Genomic DNA, 18,934 nt, shown 5'->3' on the forward strand with positions numbered 1-18,934 from the left:
ATAATAGCCACCAAAATATATGCAAGTGACAAGATTATATTGATTAAGCAAAACTGATACTGATAGTTACTGTCTAAGAGTAGAAAATTTTCTTTTTTATCACTGGAGATAAAAATAAACATTTTGTCTCACCCCGTGAGACAAAGATGGGGAAATCCATATGACAGTAAACGTGTTAAAAAGCTGTCTTAATAATATTAAACCTGATTGTTTGATACTTTTGAATTAATATTCCATTTTAAAATATAAACAACTTTTTTAATTTAAATTATATTTATTTTTTACATTTCACCAAACTTTATATATGGATGAAAATTTAAGAGTACAATAAAATGAATATTATTTGAAGGTTTTCTTTGATTACTGAAATCGAAATCTTTTTCAGGCATTTATACAGAAAATGGTTAAAAAATTGCTATTTGTATAATTATTATTAGATAAGAAAAAAAAGATACATTTCACACAGAGAAAAACTACTTCATTTTAAAACAGGCAAATATGTTTAAAAATCTTAGACATTTTAATTATAAAAAGTGTTATACTATGTTTGTAAGTAAGATGCTACAAATAGTCTTTATGTTAAACAACAATTCTGAATGATCTAATTCTAATGTGCTAAAGTTTTTATGAGAAGTTGCCAAATTTAAAATTCTTATTAGACTGAACTTCCTTCATTCAGTATGACAAGCAAGACGTTCTGTAGTACTGAATTAGAGATAACATTGTAAGTTCAGCATAATCATAATCTATCATTTTCATTTATTTATTTATTTGTTAATGATATTACAAATTATACCCAGCATGCTTTTATTTTTTATTTTTAAATGAGTTTTTCTTTAATATGCATCAATATATTTAGCATCAATTAATAAGGTCATCAGTGACCACTATGAGACTGGGGATAACTTGTTATAAAGTTTTAATCACCTTAGCAATTAATTGAACCTGGGATCTTCAGCGCAGCAAGTACATAATCATTGTTCACCACTGAAGTGATCAGTTATTTTATTTACACATGTATTTTTTTATCTCAATAATAATCATGAATATATTTCATACAGATAAAGTGATTCAACTTTTATTTTTATTATATTTCATTTTTAATCATTATTAATAATAGTATTTTAATTAATTTTAATAAAGAAAATAGTAAGTTTTAAAAAATTACATATAAAAAAACCTGAATCTGAGTAATAAATATTTCAATGTTATTACTTAGGAATTTTATCTTATATTCAATAAATTTTATAAGAATGATGCAAATTAAATCATAAAATAAGGGGGTAACACATAATATGTTGTTAAAAATAAAAAATTAAGATGATTTAATTGATTAATACATTTACTGTTAATTTTTTAAAAAATTGTTGACATTCCCACTTTTAAAACAATATTAATAATAAAAAATATATTTTTCTTTATAAATAGAAAATAATTCTGATACCTAACAATATTTAATATAAATATATATCCTACATAAAAAATTTGATATAAATTTAGATAATATATATATATATATATATAACATCACTTACCGGTTACAGCAATTAATGCCTGTGAACAGGCCACATTTAAACAAAATAATATGAACAAAAAAAAAGCATTCACTAAATAACTAAGTGCTTCAAAAATAAAAGACATGCGATTGTAATCATGTCTGTGAGTGGAAAAAGCCTTATATACATTAAAAAGGAGAAATATTTGATTCAATAATTTTTGTTTAATTATATAAATTTTAATGCAACCTATACTTTTTCAAAAAAAAGTACTGAAGGTAGGTAATTTGTTAAAATTTATTTTTGAAAGTTTTTCTCAGTAATTTTTTTTCAATAATATGAAAAAACTCGTTTACACTACGGCAGACAATAATACAGAACAAACTATACTGTTGTATAAATAATTTTTAAAAGTTAAAAAATTATAATCTCAATACATTACTAATGAAAATATGTTCAAAAACGTTTATTTCTCTAAGTGAAGAATCAGAAAAAAATAATAATATAGATAACAAATTCATTTATCTACTGTTAACAGTAAAACATTTAAAACTGGCTAATTAAGAATGACAGAATGCTAAATGTAAAAATAATTGACTATTAATGATACTTCTTATAAAATATAATTTTAAAAATGTATAAAAGGCTTTATGAATAGATTAATATAACATTTTTGTAAATAATTATTTAATTCTAAAAAATGCAGTTTAAAAAAATAATAAAACCCTTCATGCAATTAAATTTTTAAAAAAATATGGATTTGGATGAGAAAATATGAAAATGGTAAAAAATTAAATAATTCTCAACTGTGTGTAAAATTAAATAAACAGAAATAACCCTAAAATTTAATACTACCAAATAAATAAATCAATGTAAATAAGTATATTCAAAAAGTATTGGAATGGCTGCTGCAACAACAAAAAAAAAAAAAAAACAAATAACAAATTATGAAGTGTAGACCTCAACGACTCTGAAAGAAATATGTTAATATTAAAATATATTAGTTGTACATAATACAATTTATAAAGGCATTGGGTGATAACTTATTTTATTGTAATAAAAACTAAATTAGAAGCAGAATATTTAAGAAAATTTAATTTTAAAATAGTCCAAAAATACAATAAAAATTAAATAGTCTGTTATTATTAAAATAAAAAAAAAAACATTAATAACATCTGAAAATCAGATATGGGGGATAAAAGAATTACACGGCAGAAACTCTAAAAACACTTTAGGAAAAACTTTAATAAAAAGAAAATCTCTCAAACAGATATATTTTAGAAAACCACAAAAAAAAAATTTTTTTGGACACTTTGATATTTTAGGACTGCTTATATTATAATGTTTTCATTTGAAAACATATTATTACACAAACAAAAATTTTTGTAAATTTGCTCTAATTTCGTGAGCAACTTTTTCTATAAAATAAAATACATTTGGAGTTAATGATGAAATTGTGATTTTGATACAGTTATAAGGATAAATAAAGAAAGGCTGAAAATTACTTTATCTACTCCTGGAAGAAAGTACAATTTAAAAAATAAATAAAACTTATTTTTCCTTTAAATTTCCTTACTAAAATCAGTCAGGAAATAATGGAAGTGGTAGTTTTTGAAAGAGAACATACCCAAGATGATGGTCATTTTGTAAAGGGATCCTTTAAAAGTGGTTAAAAACATTGCATACTTGCAAAGTGAGATCTCACGAGGACAGAAAAATGGCAAATAAAATTTTAATATGACAGAAAAATGGAGGAAATTTACATTAAGCTAATAAATATTTGAAAAAAATATTAGAAAAATCAAAGTTATAATCCCATAACCTGCCTATAATATATGAACCACACACACATGGAGGGAGGATGACAGATAATATGGAACCAAAATGCAAGCAGCAATAATGAAATTTCTCTCAGCAATAAAAAGGAAAAAGAAAGTAGGAGAGAGAAATTCCATTTTCATTGCGCTAAATGATATACATAATTTTACAGACATCTATAAAAATAATTTTTAAGCACCTTAACAACTGCAGCATAAAGGGTAAAAATATTTAAAAAAAATAAAGTAAAGTGTACAAAAAGCAGGCTGTGAAAAAACAATGCTTTCAAAAGCCATACAATATAAACACAATATTTGTCAGCAAATCTACACAACAGTCAGCCTCATTCATAGAAGCTAAACATATTCAATATGCAAAAAAAAATAATGACAGCTATACTATATGACTAAAAAGAAGTATGCTGACATGAAAAAGTAAAATAAATTAGAATAACAGTTATTCCATTAAAAAAAAAATAATAATAATTTATAACCCAATGTCTTATTATCATTTCTAACAAAATTTAAGGAAAAAATACAACCTTAAAATATAAATACAAATAATTCATTTTAAATAGGAAGAAAATTGTATTATTTACCTGCTGTTCTTGAGACGGATAATTCTGTCTGTTGACAGTGAAATTAGGATGTTCAGGCGTTGTATAATCAACAGTCCATTCGAGAAAATGATTAGCAATATCAAAAGCTCTATAATTATAAGAACAATATTCAAAATCAATAAGCACCAGATTCTGCAAATTTTCATCTTCTCTCATTAATATATTTCCTTCCTGCATATCATTATGACAAAACACAACTGGTGATCTTATTTTAAGTAAATGATTCCTGACCGAAAAAAAAACCAATAAAACAAAATTATTTATAATACATTACTAACAACTGTCAACAAAATTTATTATGTAAATAAAATAAATACAACAATGCTAGAGAGGGCTGGTAAAATCCCTCAATTCATTTGCACTGATTTTAAAATCGGTGCAAATTGAGAAATTATAGGTATGTGAAAAATTTAAGTTACACACACTTTGAACAAAACAATAGCATGTTATTATGGAAACTCCATATTTTATATGGAAACTAAAACTACAAAATCATAGTTTGTTTCAGGACAAAAACAGTAAACAAAATTTTTTAAATTTTTTAATAGACTGCCACAACAAATTAACCATTTTTTCTATACTGACTTCAGAAGAACAAAAATTAATATCTTCCAATTTATATTTATATGGCATTTATATATTGAAAGTAATTTTAAAAAATTTCAGAGACTACTGCTTTTTCTGGCAAATAAAGTAAAACATACTTCACCTATTACTATCTAATTCAAAAGGATTATGGACAAGACAGGTAACAATCCCTTACAACCTTATGAACACCTGCAATGCCACAACTAGAGCATCCTGTAAGTTGAAGGGTGTTATAATAATTTTAATTATAAGGAGCTGGGGAGAAAGGTTTTTTATATTTCAATTGAAGTTTATTAACCCAAAAAGTGCAGTTTTAATTGACTACCTTTTCCCATTTTTGAAGCAAAATCAAAGTGATTTTCATAGTCCTATTTGAAGCAAACTTTTCACAGTTTAAAGTTCTATAGAGACAAAAATGACAGCCTGTGACTGTGTAAGGTTCAGGAACTGTATGATGGTTGCATCAAAACTTCCTGGTCAACCTTACTCAATGTTCAAGAGCTCACCAAAAATGTATGGGGTCTGGTGTTTTTCTGATGGAAAATGAAACCTTTTCTATTGATCTGTTCTGGTTGCTTTATCTCAAATGCTTGGCATAATTTTTCTAGTTGTTGAAAGAATTACAATAAATCATTTGACCAGGTGATAGCAGCTCATAACAAACAATTCCTTTCTAATCGCACACACACAACATCACTTTTCTTGATGTCAATCCTGGCTTAGCCACCATTTTTGCAAAGCTTTATCTTCCTTTGACCATGATCTTTACTGTGACATTTTTGCATTTTACATTGACTGTAATGAACAATTACGAAAATAGTTAAATATAGTTCCAGTTTAGTAACAATTGGCAGATGGAAATTTGATTCATTAATTTTTCATTTTTAAATAATGTACCACAAAAACATCAAGTTTTTTTTATATCCAGCCTTCTTAACAGTTTAAAACTGTTTTGTGGTTTGATATTTAGTTTGTTACTGATATTATGACTGTTAACATGCCAGTCTTAGTCAATATTTTTTCCATGATTTCATCAAGATTTTTTATTATTCATTGGCCAACCAGAATGAGGTGCATTACTGACATCAAAATCTCGATTGAAAATGCTCAATCAAGCTTCAAGCCTTGCATACAGATATGCAAGTCCACAAACATTACTAATTGTTTTTAGCAGCCTGAATCACAGTTTTCTCTCTTTTTTAATATAAAAGTACAAAATGAATCACGTTTTTTCTTTTTTCACTCATTTTCAAGACACTATAATGTTTAAATAAATAAATAAACAAATATAGTCATAATCTTTCTAAAAATAGTAAGTTTTATGTTAGCTTTCAAAAGCATGCAAGTGGTTCAGTCTTGATTAATATTATCTGAGTTAATGCAATCCTAACGCTGCTACCAGAAGAATATGACGAAACTTTTAACTCAACCTATTATATATAATTAAATCACCACAAATTTCTATGTCTTTTCAAATATATGAAAAAATACTTTACTGAGGAAATATTCAGTATTCTATGTAATATTAACCCTTATTTATGTCTTTAATAAAAATTTATAATAGATTTGGCACTAATTAAAAACCTCTTTGAAAGCAATATTAATGGGTCTATCCTGACGAGCCAGAACATTCACAACATCTGATCACTACTGATTGCCTCTAGTAGAGCAATATGGAACTGATCATTAAAGAAAATCACCTCCTGCAATTTAGTATTGTGTACTTTCTACGTATGCTCTGAAATTTGCACGTGGCATAAAGAATTAGTAGCAAAGAGTACCCACCAAGGTAATATCTGATTTTTCTGTCATACCCAGTAAACATGGCAGCCTCAAATTATAGAAGAATGGAAAATCTTGACTTAAGAATTAATTTTTGATAAAAAAATTAACATAATTACAAACCTCAACCATTTAGCTTCACAATGAAGATCATATTTACTAAGACGATCCTCAAATGAATTAACTGGTTTTGATGTAAAACTATTTTCATCAATTGTTTGTAGCCATCTGAAAATGAAACATATATATTTACACAATTATAAAAAAGTAGCATTAAAACTTTTACAGATAGCAACTGTGTATTTGTAACACAGAGTTTTTCCCAAATTCAAGATTTCAATTATGAAAATCATAAAATTAAATTCAATCCTTTTTAACAGAATTAATATTTTATATAAAACACACACACACTCATTCAAAATTATAAAATGTTTTATACAAAACTTCATTACTATACAAATATTTATATCTGCTGCTAGTTTAAAAATACAAAGAGCTGTTTAATTATAGAGGAAAAAGTATTAGCTAGTTAGATGTGGTTTAAATTAATTAATTAGCTTTAGCCTATTTTCTTTCTCATAGTATTGAGTTTTTCAGTAAAAGCAAATAAAATAAATCATTAGAGGTTAAGGTTCTGATTTTTTAAATTTCTCAGTATAAATCACCAATTTCATTGCTCTTTGTTATAAAAAAAAATTCAATTTTAGAGAGATTTTAGTCTAACCTATCTAGTTAACAGAGGTTACTATAGCCAGAAAATTCATACAAAGAGTATGGCTAATTTTTTTTTTTAATGTAAGAGAACTCATACGAAAAGAAAAAGAATTGTAGTTAAGACAAATTTCAACTCAGCATATGTTTAATAAGTTTTGAAAACATGCAGAAAAAATTACCTATTTATAGTATTCCACAGCCAACAAGGTTCCTTATTAATAGGAACATTCATGCTATGTATGGCTGCCATTTTATCAGCAATAAGTAGAGTCAACTGTGGATCACTCAATTCAATCGTTTTCAGTGGTCTTGCCTGAAAAACAAAAACAAAAAAATGAACAAATCTAAAAAAAGTAAAATATATATAACTTCTTACTTACTCCTTAAGGTGACCAACTGATTCATAAAATTACAAATAACAATAAATTATGTTTTTTTCACTTGACTCGTAGGTTCAATAATTCCAATTAAATAGAATAACTTTAGAGTAAAGAATGTATATATGTGTTGTATTTGATAAAGCCTGTAAGTCGAGAGGAAATACTGTATGTAGGTTATGAATTTTATGGATTATTTTTATATACTGGCTGATCCCCTTAAAGGTAAATAATGACTAATTTAATGACAGATTTGAAAATACAACTGAGTTTTAACACACTGTTTGTTTCACATATGAGATTGCTATTTTACAGAACTAGATTGTTGAACAATGTTTTTAATAGAAGTCTTCCCATTAAAAAAATTGCACAAGCAGGGCTGTTCAGTAATTACACTGAACGACCCCCCCCCCCTCCAAATTATAATTAGAGACAAACAACATCGGAAAAATTATTCAATGTAATAAACTAAAAACCTTCAGTGTTCAAGTTGGCATCCATAATGTCTGTTCAAAAAGAATTTCCATTATTATAATCTATTTTTTTGTTATTTTAAAATGTTGGCTCTGCCTGAATCATATAACATGAAAAACACTTTCCATAGTAGATGCTGTAATAAAACTTATTTTCCTAAGTGTAACACTGTCAGAGTATAGAAAGGAAACTCTGAATTCACCAGGATGAACAATTCTTTACTACTGGATTAAGAAAGCTCACAAAAATATAAGACAAATGCTGAAATATAGCCAGGAATTATGTTGAAAAGTAGCATTAGTTTCATTGTCATTAAATAAATAATAACTTTTCTAGTTATTTGCCTTTTTAATTATTGAAGAAGCTCGTACATAGATATGTAATTTTCATTAATAACTCAAAACAATTTCACAAATATACAATGAATTTTAAATAATCCATAAAAACAAAGTGAAAAGAAATCATTGCAGGAAATTTATTAATCAATTTTTCTTATTTTATTTAAAAATGTTTAAATACATAAAATATATTTTCTGTTATTATAAATATAATAACTGTAAACTGATAATGTTCAATAAAATGAAACAACAATAATTTACATAACATACAAAATTCCTTTGCTGAATATGAAACTGTATACTGCATTGCTTCACAACATTAACTTGTTGCCTTACACTATAAGCAATTATGTACAAGCGGCATCAGAACTGCTATCTCTGAGAATGGTATTCATTACGCAATCCATGCAGTGAGCAGTTATACTGATACTTACAGGGCTAAATATCACCTGCATTGCGGTGAACTTTGCATGCTGATTTACAATATATTTGGCACAGCGAAGAGGATATAAAACCAGTAAACTATTTCCACTTCTGACTTTTCCTAGTAAGCTCAGAATCAAAAGTTAGTTATTGTTGAACATGACTATCACTTTTTGGTCACTTGAGACTTGCAATGGATCACCTACATCTATTATGATTATGGTATTTAACATGTATAATGTAAAAAGTTTTGTGGTTTGAAAGGTAACATCAGAAGACTCGCATATGTAGACAGTACTACATCAGAGATTCTGTGTGCAACTACGACCTATAAGCACCAAATGTCCTTCAAATTTTAACATATGAAATTTTAACTAACTGAAAAGTTAGATACTCTAGGTATGCAAGAACATAATATTGTCATACTATAATTTATCCCCCCAAAAATATTAAATTAAATTTTTTTAAAACTGTACAATTATAAAAATGAAAGACCAAATATTATTTCTAATTACTTAAAAATCACAACTGAAAATTTATAACAGATTTATAGCACTTAAAAACTAATAGAATATCCTTTATTTAAAAAAAGAAAGACAAAAGGCAACAAAAAATAACAAATAAGACAAAAAAACTTTAATAAAAAAAAGCAATCAAATCATTAATTGGACCATCAAGAAACAATTCATAAAGCAATCATTTAAATAATAATAAACAAACAATAATTAAAAAATTATATAAATAATTTAAAAAATCATAAAACCATTAAAAAAAATATAAATATGATTTATGAAGGCATAAAAAAGCACACACCCAATTAAAAATAAATGTGCAATACACCATCATAATGCATGATTAAATAATAATTAGAACAATTTTTTTTTTTTGTTTAAAAAGAACATTTCATCTATTTTACAAAGAAAATTATAAATGTCACCATTTCCACATATTTATTTTTATGTTATAAAAGAAGAAGGCTTAGAAGTTATGCTATTTAACATAAATACGAAGAAATAAAGCAAAATAAATATAATACATACAGTACTTAAATAAAAAAAAAAGGTCAAATAATAATCAGAAAATCAAAACATGCCATACTAGCAATTCAATTAGAATTACATACATCATGACTGCACAACTAAAAGGACTTTCATAACTTTCACTCGTAAAAAGCAAGCAAACCTCCTTATAACTTTTTAACATAATCCTTTTCTAATAACATACTTGTAATTTCCTTACAACAAGCATATCTCTTATTTTGATGCTTTAATGTTTTAATAATCACTATACATATATTTTTTTGAAAATTCAAATAATTCATTAACATACAGACATACATACATTAAATTTAATATTAAATGAAAACTTAAACCATAAAAATAAAGTAAACAGTTAGATCAAACTTTCCAATTAATGCCAAGAATCGATTTTTGCAAGATCCTGCATCTTCAGTTGGTACTTAATTATATAATTACAATAAAAAATATTGTTTTTTAAAAATTTAGAAATTGTTACAGTTTTATAATCTTGAATTTTGTTATGGATGAACATGCAACTACAATGCCAATACTAGAATGATCTTATATCTTATCTGTTTACTCTGTTCTGGTAGTTTAAGTTTTCATTTAATATTATATATATATTTATACTAGCAGACTCATCGAAGCTTCGTTACACTACTTCAAACCATTTTCCGTAGAGGTCAGGGGATCTTTAACCTCAGGTCTTTCTTCACTCAACCTTGCCACCTAGCCAGGGACTCCACTCCCTGGACCCCATGTGTTCATTACACTCATGCTTGTGAGAATAATGGTAATAAATAAAAATTAAAGCCAGTTCAGTTTATAAAAACTATCAGTGTATTATAATTTCTTCACAGTAACAATTTGATCAATACAGGCCTTAACTTTGAGTGATCTAAGAATGTGGGTTTCAAAACAGTTAGCCTCCATCTTAAAAATATTAGTTATAACTGGTTACACATACAAAGGGTAAAAATGTATTTCGCTTGGTTTTTAGTGTTATCAGACAAACACCAATAGGACACCATACTTTGTTTCTTTTTTTTTAAATTACTTTTATTTTATGTTTTTTAGTCAAGTAACCAAAACAGGTGCAGCCATTCGCGTTGCATATACAGTAACAGTAACTTTTGTTGGTTGACCGCCGCACCATACACAATGTCACACTCCTTAAAAAGTCAGAATTCAAAAAACCTGAAAATGGTTTTTAGATTTATCTGAAGAGTATTTGCAAGCCCCAATAAATCATATTTCCAATCCCTAAATGGAGAAAATTTGCAAGCATTGTTCAAATTTTTTTTTACCTTAAAATTAAAAAACCTTTAACATGTCAGAAAAATCATGCCTTGTCAGTATTTGATGAAAATACTGGAAATAAGTTTAAAAAAAATCTATATCACAAGAAAGAGCGACTATTCTTTTATCAGTGTATGCTTAAAATGTGCTCAAGTACTACAAAAACATTACAAAAAAATTGCTTGCATTAATTTAATGTAAATGTTAACCTTATTTAGATTAGCATGATAATACTGATTAATGTTAAACAGTAAAACTTAAAATAACTTTGATGTTTAGGGTTTTCCTTGGAACTGTAAACAGAATTACTGAAACAAACTATCCTGTGTGCACATTACTGAATCATTATTTGGCACAGATTTACAAGTACAAATGAGCATATAAAGATACAGAAAAATGCCTGCACCCAATCTAATTATACACTCAGCATACAACTACTGTTATTTACTTAACACGAAACAAAATCGCAAAACTCTATTTACTTATAGAGAATCTCAGAATAAAATAAAAATAAATAGATTTTAAAATGAGAACTTCAGCTAAACTGACAAACAAATATTAAGAATTCCTTATATTTTTCATACTTGCCAAATATTTATGCCAACAAAGAATTTGAATGGCATTGAAGCTTTAACATCTTCCTCAGCAACAAATTTGTCAGTTATTCTTACACTTATGATTAAATACTGACTTATCTTATTGATTTATTTATTTATTAATTGCACATGATTTTTATACAAAGATAATAAAAAAACTTTCCTGTTAATTATGCAGGCACCATTTCAGATTTATTTTTTTCTGTTGTCTTGTACTTTATACTTTATTACACATTACTTGAAATCTTTAAAAAATTAATCTAAAAAAAAGCTGAAATGGCATCTATACAATAAACTATAAGAAAGATCTACATTGATTTGTTTAACCAATATAATTTTATATAAAAATTTCACAAATTCACTATCCTGTGGTATGGAGTAAAGCAAAGAATATTTAAAATAAATACCTTTGAGACAATTTTGGGTAACTTGAACAAAAAAATTACTTAAAGAATTTTAAAAACATCTATGATAAGGCTGAATAATAATACTTTCACACTCAGATAACAGTTCATTTAAACAAAAATTATTTAAAAAAAGAAAACTATTTTAAGACAATAAGATAAGCTTTTAATTAAAATTCATGCGGTTTAATTAAAATTCCATATAGTTTTTAACATCATTTTATTAAGAAATGTAAAAAATCTGGAGGGAGTAATTTTTTAAGATAGCAATATTTTCCCTACATTAAAGAATACAACAGAAAAAATAAACATAAATTAATCAAGTTTTTTTCTTATAACTGTAAATTAAAAACATTTAAAAACAGATAAAAAGTTTTACCGGAATATACTCTTCAATACGTCCACCAGGAAATATTCCATGAAGTTTCGGTCCTAATCGCCTTTCAGATAACAATGTAAATATAACTGAATCAGTGATAAGGCTTTCCAATGCATGTTCACCATGGGTCTGACCATAAAATCTTAATAAAACTTCATTAGGTTCAGCATTACCTTTTTGTAATTTAACATGGAATAAATAGTTACTAAGCCCTCCACTGAAACAAAAAAATGAATTTAAAAATATAAAATAGAAAAAAAATTAAAAAAACACATTTACTGCAGATCATAACAGTGATTATTAATTTCACTGGATCTATGAATGCTTAAAACAAAACCTGGAGAAATTTTTTATAGTATATGAAGTAATCAGAATAAAAATGTTTATTGTAATTATTAATACTACACTAGCAAATAAATTGTAAAAAGATTAGTAGCTCTTAGTAATAGAATTAGTAGATTTTTGTCCCGCAAAGAGGTTTTCTAGCTGGTCAAGCCATTCGTAAGAGGAAAAGAAATGTATGCTCTACTGAATCTAGAATGTAATAAATATTTGTAAAACTGGTACCAGATATCTGGAATTTCCAGTTAATATATGACTTGGTAACTCAGTAAATGAAATGCCCAGCGTAATTTAGCTAAAATTACATTAAATGTATTGTCCTGACAGCTGTCTGGGATATAAAAAAGGATTATTATTATATTTATTATTAAGTAATTTGGTCATTCCTTTCTCACTAACCACCCCTTTGGTCAAGATAGTAAAATGGGAACCATCCCATTTAGACATTTTAACATTTAATTTTCCATCCCATTTAGTTCTGCTAACAGCACATTCACAAGATCAATTGGACTGAGGCAGAGCAAGATGAAATAATTAATTACATTAAAGCCTACTGTGTGATGTGATAAAACCTTAAAAAAAGTAGTTGTAACAACACCTCAATATAAAAAAGAAACTTCTTTCAGAGGCATTATAATAAACTGTAAACAAACATGTTCCTTCACAATTAACAGTATAAAAAGATTGATATTTATATATAAACTACCCTTTCGTTAATTTATAAATCAATATGCTTTACTGCTGAGTTTGGTCACAGAAGCAAAATTAGTTAAAAATTTTAACTACGAGTAGTTGGAATGACTCTAATTTAATCCCTATATAAAAAAGAGTATTTAAATATAAAAAAAGTATAATAGAAAGATATACAAGTGTTTCTTTCTTTACCATTTTTATTTTCAAAACCATTAGTATAAAATAAAATCAAGTTATCGATTTTTAGCATTTATTACAAAGAAATTTAAAATAATATAGCAAAATGAATCAAATCACATATTACAGGAGATTTTCCATTATCAAAGAAACACATCCACACAAATCCAGTGAGAGAGAAAGAGAGAGATTAAATAAGATTAACCAACAATAAAATAATTATAGAACAATGTTTAGAGACTGATAATGAATATAATAACTAAACACGATATATTTCAAACACGTTGTCTAATAAACAAACATCAGATAATCCAATAATTAAGTTAAACACATATGCGTGAGCATGCACTGTAACACTGATGTTAGACTTTTAATTCTATTCTTGAAAGTATGTGTACGCACAAACATGTGCAAAAGAATAATTACTTTGATTATTAATGTACCTGGATAATGTTTACAGACAAAATAATTTAATTTAAAATAATGCAAAAATAACTTTAGTAATCAACAATCAAATAAAAAACCTTGAATTTGTAGAAAAAAATAATAGCCATTCAACTGAAAACAAAAACCAGTATCACAATAGAATAAATACTTTTAAAAAAAATATTAAATAAATAAAAAGGAAAATTGTCAAACATTAATGATTACATCAACAATAAATAAATTTTTTAAAAAACTGCACAGATGCAATGACCTAGAATAATTACAATATTACATAATTACAATAAATAGTCGCACTAAAAATGGATTACAAACTGGTTAGAGAAATATGCAACTGTAACATATTAAGTTGAGGTTTAAATAAGTAATCTTATAATGTAAAAATAAAAGAGAATATTTAAGATTTTAAAACATAAAGACTGAACTATAAAGAGAAAAATTTAATATTTCTATAGAGATCAGTTAACTATTAAAATGAACCACTACAAAAACCAATAGGCAGTATAAAAAGATACGAGATACGATTAACAACAAAATGATGAGAAACAAAAAAATATGATGACTTAAAGAAAGTGTTCTTTAAACAAATACTAAAACTAATTAAATAAATAAATGGTGTGATGGGATTTCATACAAGGCAAGAAATTAAACTGAAATGTAAACAAATTAAAGCAAGTATGAAAGGTGCATTTAATATTAACACAAGAAAATTCAACAAACAAATTGTAAAATTTTGTTTATGTCAAAGGAAAAATTACAAAGGATGATCAAATTAAAAACATGAGAGAAGCAGCTTAAATATAGAGATATTAATTAAGAAATATTATTTTTCTTTTAATAATACAAATGTACTTTATTTCTCACTGGGGTTGGAAATTTCCTTCATATTCTTCTAGTAGGTGGCTTTAGGATCACATTACTCTGGTAATATTAATCAATAGTTGAATACTTTTGAAGGGCGACATATCACTCAGTATTTTTAGAAGGGGTATGATGATTATATTAGTTTATTTACTTAAAAGTTATTGCATCTTGAAAAATGAGTGATAATAAAGAAGAAATTTTATATCAAAAAAGGGAAGGATGTGACTAAGGCTGCTAAAAAAATTTGTGATATTTATGGACATGATGTGCTATCAGTAGGTGTAGTATAAAGGTGGTTTGAGCATTTTCAACTTAGAAGCAATGATGTCAATGATGCATCTCATTCTGGTTAGATGCCCGAGTCAATGAAATCATGGAAAAAATTGAGTAAGACCAGTCTTCAGCAAGCAATGAATAAAATATTGACCACAATAGTTTTACACTGTTTGAAGAGGGCTGGATAAAAAACTCTTCTTTGGGTGCAATATGACTAATCAATGACAATTTAATAGATTGAATTTCCATTTGCGAATCATTGTTAAAAAAGTTAAAATCGAACCATTTTTGAACCAGCTAATAACAAGTGATGAAAAATGGATTATACAATAATGTACAGAAAAGATCATGGTCAAGGCAAAGTGAAGCTCAGCAAATGGTGGAAAAGCCAGGATTGTCACCAAAGAAAGTGATACTGCCTATGTGTTGGAATTGAAAAGGAATTGTTCACAATGAGCTGCCACCACCTGATCAAATGGTTGATTCTAACCTCCTACCAATAACTGAGAGTCATCTTCTATCATGACAATGCCAGACCCCAACAATCATTAATGACCTGGAGTAAACTGAAAGCTTGGCTAAGAAGTTATGCATAGAACAAACATGTAGTCCAGAACTTGCACAGTCTAGCGTTTGTTGCAGTCTCTACATAACTTAATTGTGTAAGGTTGGCTTCATAAGAAGAGGCTTGTGAAAATTACTTATCACAGTTTTTTGTCCAGAAAACAATCTAGTGACATGATTATGATTTTACCTTGAAGATGGCAGAAGGATGACTGATCAAACTGGCAATATTTAGTTTAATAAACTTCATTTAAAATATAGAAAGGAAAAAACTTTGTTTTACTTTTGCATTGCAATAAAAAGAAAATGTTCAATTCCTATATATACAATTTATTTTTTGAACGATGTGATTAACACACCTATTAACAATTTTCTGATAATACACTATCCATAACGATGTGCAATATTTTTATAGGTACTTATAGTACAGACAGCTGATGATAGGGGTACTGTTAAAACACTACTGTGTGGTTGAATGAGTAAGTAATGAAAACTTACTTTATCAATCTGTTTTAATTTAATTTTATATTGGGTGACTGAAGGGCAATCTTTTATTTAAACAGTAAATGTATTTATTTAATTATATAAATTACATAATACATTACCTAAATAATTTAAACAAGCATATGTACATAATTATAATGGTTTTAAAAAAATGATGTATTAACAGATAAAATTAATCTTAAAGAAATGAAAAACAGCAAAAACAAAGATAATTACAGTAATAAATTATGAGAGTAATACATGAACTATGAACAGGGATACATGTTATGAATTCATGAAAAAAATGTGCCATCTGCAATAAATTATATTACATTAATTAGTTCATTCATTGAACAATTATCTTTATTTCAGCGAATGCATAATAATATAACATATAAAATTAATAAAGAAAAAAAAACATGAAAGGTGAAAAAATAATACAGCATTATTTAATAATTCAACAGACTTTATATTTGAACGATAACACACCAAAAAGTTTAAATGTAATTTTTAAAAAAATCATCAATAGATCAAAAGCACACTGAGGCCTTGTTTCAGTTTTTAAAATTTTTTTTTTTTTAAGTTTTGGTAAAAGAATTTCATTCTCTTCTTGATATTAACAGATTACAAGATACCAGGTATATTTATTACTGATTTATTTATGACAATTTATTTTTGATTATATAATAAACAATCATCCACTTATTAATCTAATAAGCCCTATGTTACTTAACTTTTTTCATATTTATATGGGAACATGTGTATTTAATTCAGCTAGACAATAAATAAAATTTTTCAATTAAGTATTATACATGGTGAACTGAAAATCAGATTCCCTTCTACAGATTTAAATCCTGTAGCAGGTGGAAAATTTTTGTTCTATAGCCAGTGACAATAAGCTGACATAATTACTATTCAACTGTTATTCAATTCATTTTGTATTTATACAAGGTGTGGCTATTAAATAACGAGACTAATGCTGCTTCAGAAGAACTGTGCATGCGCCAAATTCATAAAACCAACAGCTGTGTAGCGTGACGCCTTATCTTTTGATTGTTGCCACTCAAGTTTCTGTAGACATAGTCTGGCTGTGGCCTTCATTTGGATAACATCTGTTTTTTCTGTTTTGCCAAAAAAATGATAAGCGTGTTATTAGAGCAAAGAATTGTAGTGAAATTTCATATTAAACTTAGGACACCCGCTACTGAAATTTCTTTTATTAAAAAAAAATATGGCAATGAATGTTTATCACGTGCATGGGTTTTTGAATGGTTTAAGTGTTTCCAAGAAGGCTGAGAAGACGTTGAAGATGATGTTCGCCCGAGTTGCCCTTCCAAGTCAAAAATATTGAAAAAAATTGGTAATCTGATCCGATCTGACCATCGGTTAACTATTCTCGTCTTTATTCAAGGTCCTTACTCAACTTCGTGAAAAAATAAGAAAAAAACGACCTGAATTGTGGAAGTATAAGTCATGGGATCAGGACAACGCACTGGCTCACACTGCATTGTCTGTCAAGACGTTTCTAGCATTACATCCCAGTGTTAAACCATCTGCCTTATTCGCCTTACGTGGCACTATTTGACTTTTATCTGTTCCCAAGGCATTAAAAGGAATAAGAATTCAGACTGCTGAAGCTGTGAAAGAAAAAGCAGCATACATCATGAAAAGCTCACAGAAGGCTTCCAGCACTATTTTGAACAATGGAAAATTCACAGAGTGTTACAGGGATAGAGGAGGGGTATATATTGAAGGGGATAATAACTAAATATGTATAAATTTAAAATGAAATATTTTACAGCAACAGTCTCGTTATTTAGTAGCCACACCTTGTATAACAGTATTGTATACAAAAAAACAACTACAATACTTTTGTAACTCTTCTAAAATTATTACTGGGCAAAATCAGACCAATGTGTGTGTGTGTCTCACTCACACAATCCATCTTAATTACATAAGTTAACTTAACCTACCTAATTCTCTTGAATATAATGTCATTGGAAGTAATTTTTTTCCAAGGCCCATGAAGGTAGCCACGACAAATACGAACTGCCATTTCCAACATATCTGACTGTTCTCCAATCATCTGTAACAAAAGATGATATTAAAAGTCAATTAAAAGAAAAGAAAAATTGAAAATTATCATTAATAAAATTTGTTTTACAACTACATTTACAAATGGATTCCAGGGATATTTTGTATAAAACCTGTTTTAGCCAATAGATGCATCATTCACAAAACAAAAGTTCCCAGCCAACAGACCTTATCACCCTCTTCATAAGTTAACTCAGTTTTACAGATATAGCCAAAATTACAGCTACTCAATTCCCACCACATGTGTTCTAAGTAAACATGGAATCAACGAAAAGGGAATTCAACAATCAAACCATTGAAGAACAGTAAACCTTAGATATTCAGTTACATTAGTTCACTTTAAAACAAAATCTGACAATTTCTTATAATATAAACAAAATATAGGATTTTATCACATAATTCCCATAAATGCAGTGTAAACTAGCCTTGACCTGAAAAAGTAAATAATAAAAGATAAGAATGCATTAAAATTTTCCTTTCTTCACATCAACTGATATACTGTAACCAAAGTTCAAGACCAGATAGTTAGATAAAGGGCGAATGTTATTCGCTCTTTATCTAACTACAACAACTAACTGTAAACTACAACATTCAGTTAGAATGTTACAGAATAGCAATCTAACTGAATGTTAAAACCTGCATGGAATATAAAACGCTCAATAACTTTTTTT

The 18,934-nt window shown here is 27.0% G+C and overlaps 1 protein-coding gene across 8 annotated transcripts in view; it reads right to left on the reverse strand.

The window, feature by feature from the left end:
• The window catches only part of LOC142324004 (choline/ethanolamine kinase-like), a 97,121-nt gene that overhangs the window by 17,059 nt on the left and 61,128 nt on the right, over nt 1-18,934 (reverse strand). For 5 of the 8 annotated variants that reach the window (XR_012756199.1, XM_075364543.1, XM_075364544.1 and 2 more), the window contains 5 exons: nt 18,143-18,255; nt 12,327-12,543; nt 7,197-7,330; nt 6,427-6,531; nt 3,913-4,159 (listed from right to left, as the gene is read on the reverse strand). Coding sequence is in view for 6 of the 8 variants with exons in the window: in XM_075364543.1 (XP_075220658.1) it covers nt 3,913-4,159; nt 6,427-6,531; nt 7,197-7,330; nt 12,327-12,543; nt 18,143-18,255 (816 nt within the window). In the remaining 2 variants the exon portion in view is untranslated. Of the gene's footprint in view, nt 1-1,535; nt 1,555-3,912; nt 4,160-6,426; nt 6,532-7,196; nt 7,331-12,326; nt 12,544-18,142; nt 18,256-18,934 lie in introns of all 8 variants that reach the window. The other 3 variants (XR_012756198.1, XM_075364545.1, XM_075364546.1) reach the window with 1 other exon arrangement.

Source organism: Lycorma delicatula, chromosome 4 (genome assembly GCF_047948215.1).
Source record: "Lycorma delicatula isolate Av1 chromosome 4, ASM4794821v1, whole genome shotgun sequence".
Taxonomy (NCBI): Eukaryota; Metazoa; Arthropoda; class Insecta; order Hemiptera; family Fulgoridae; genus Lycorma; species Lycorma delicatula.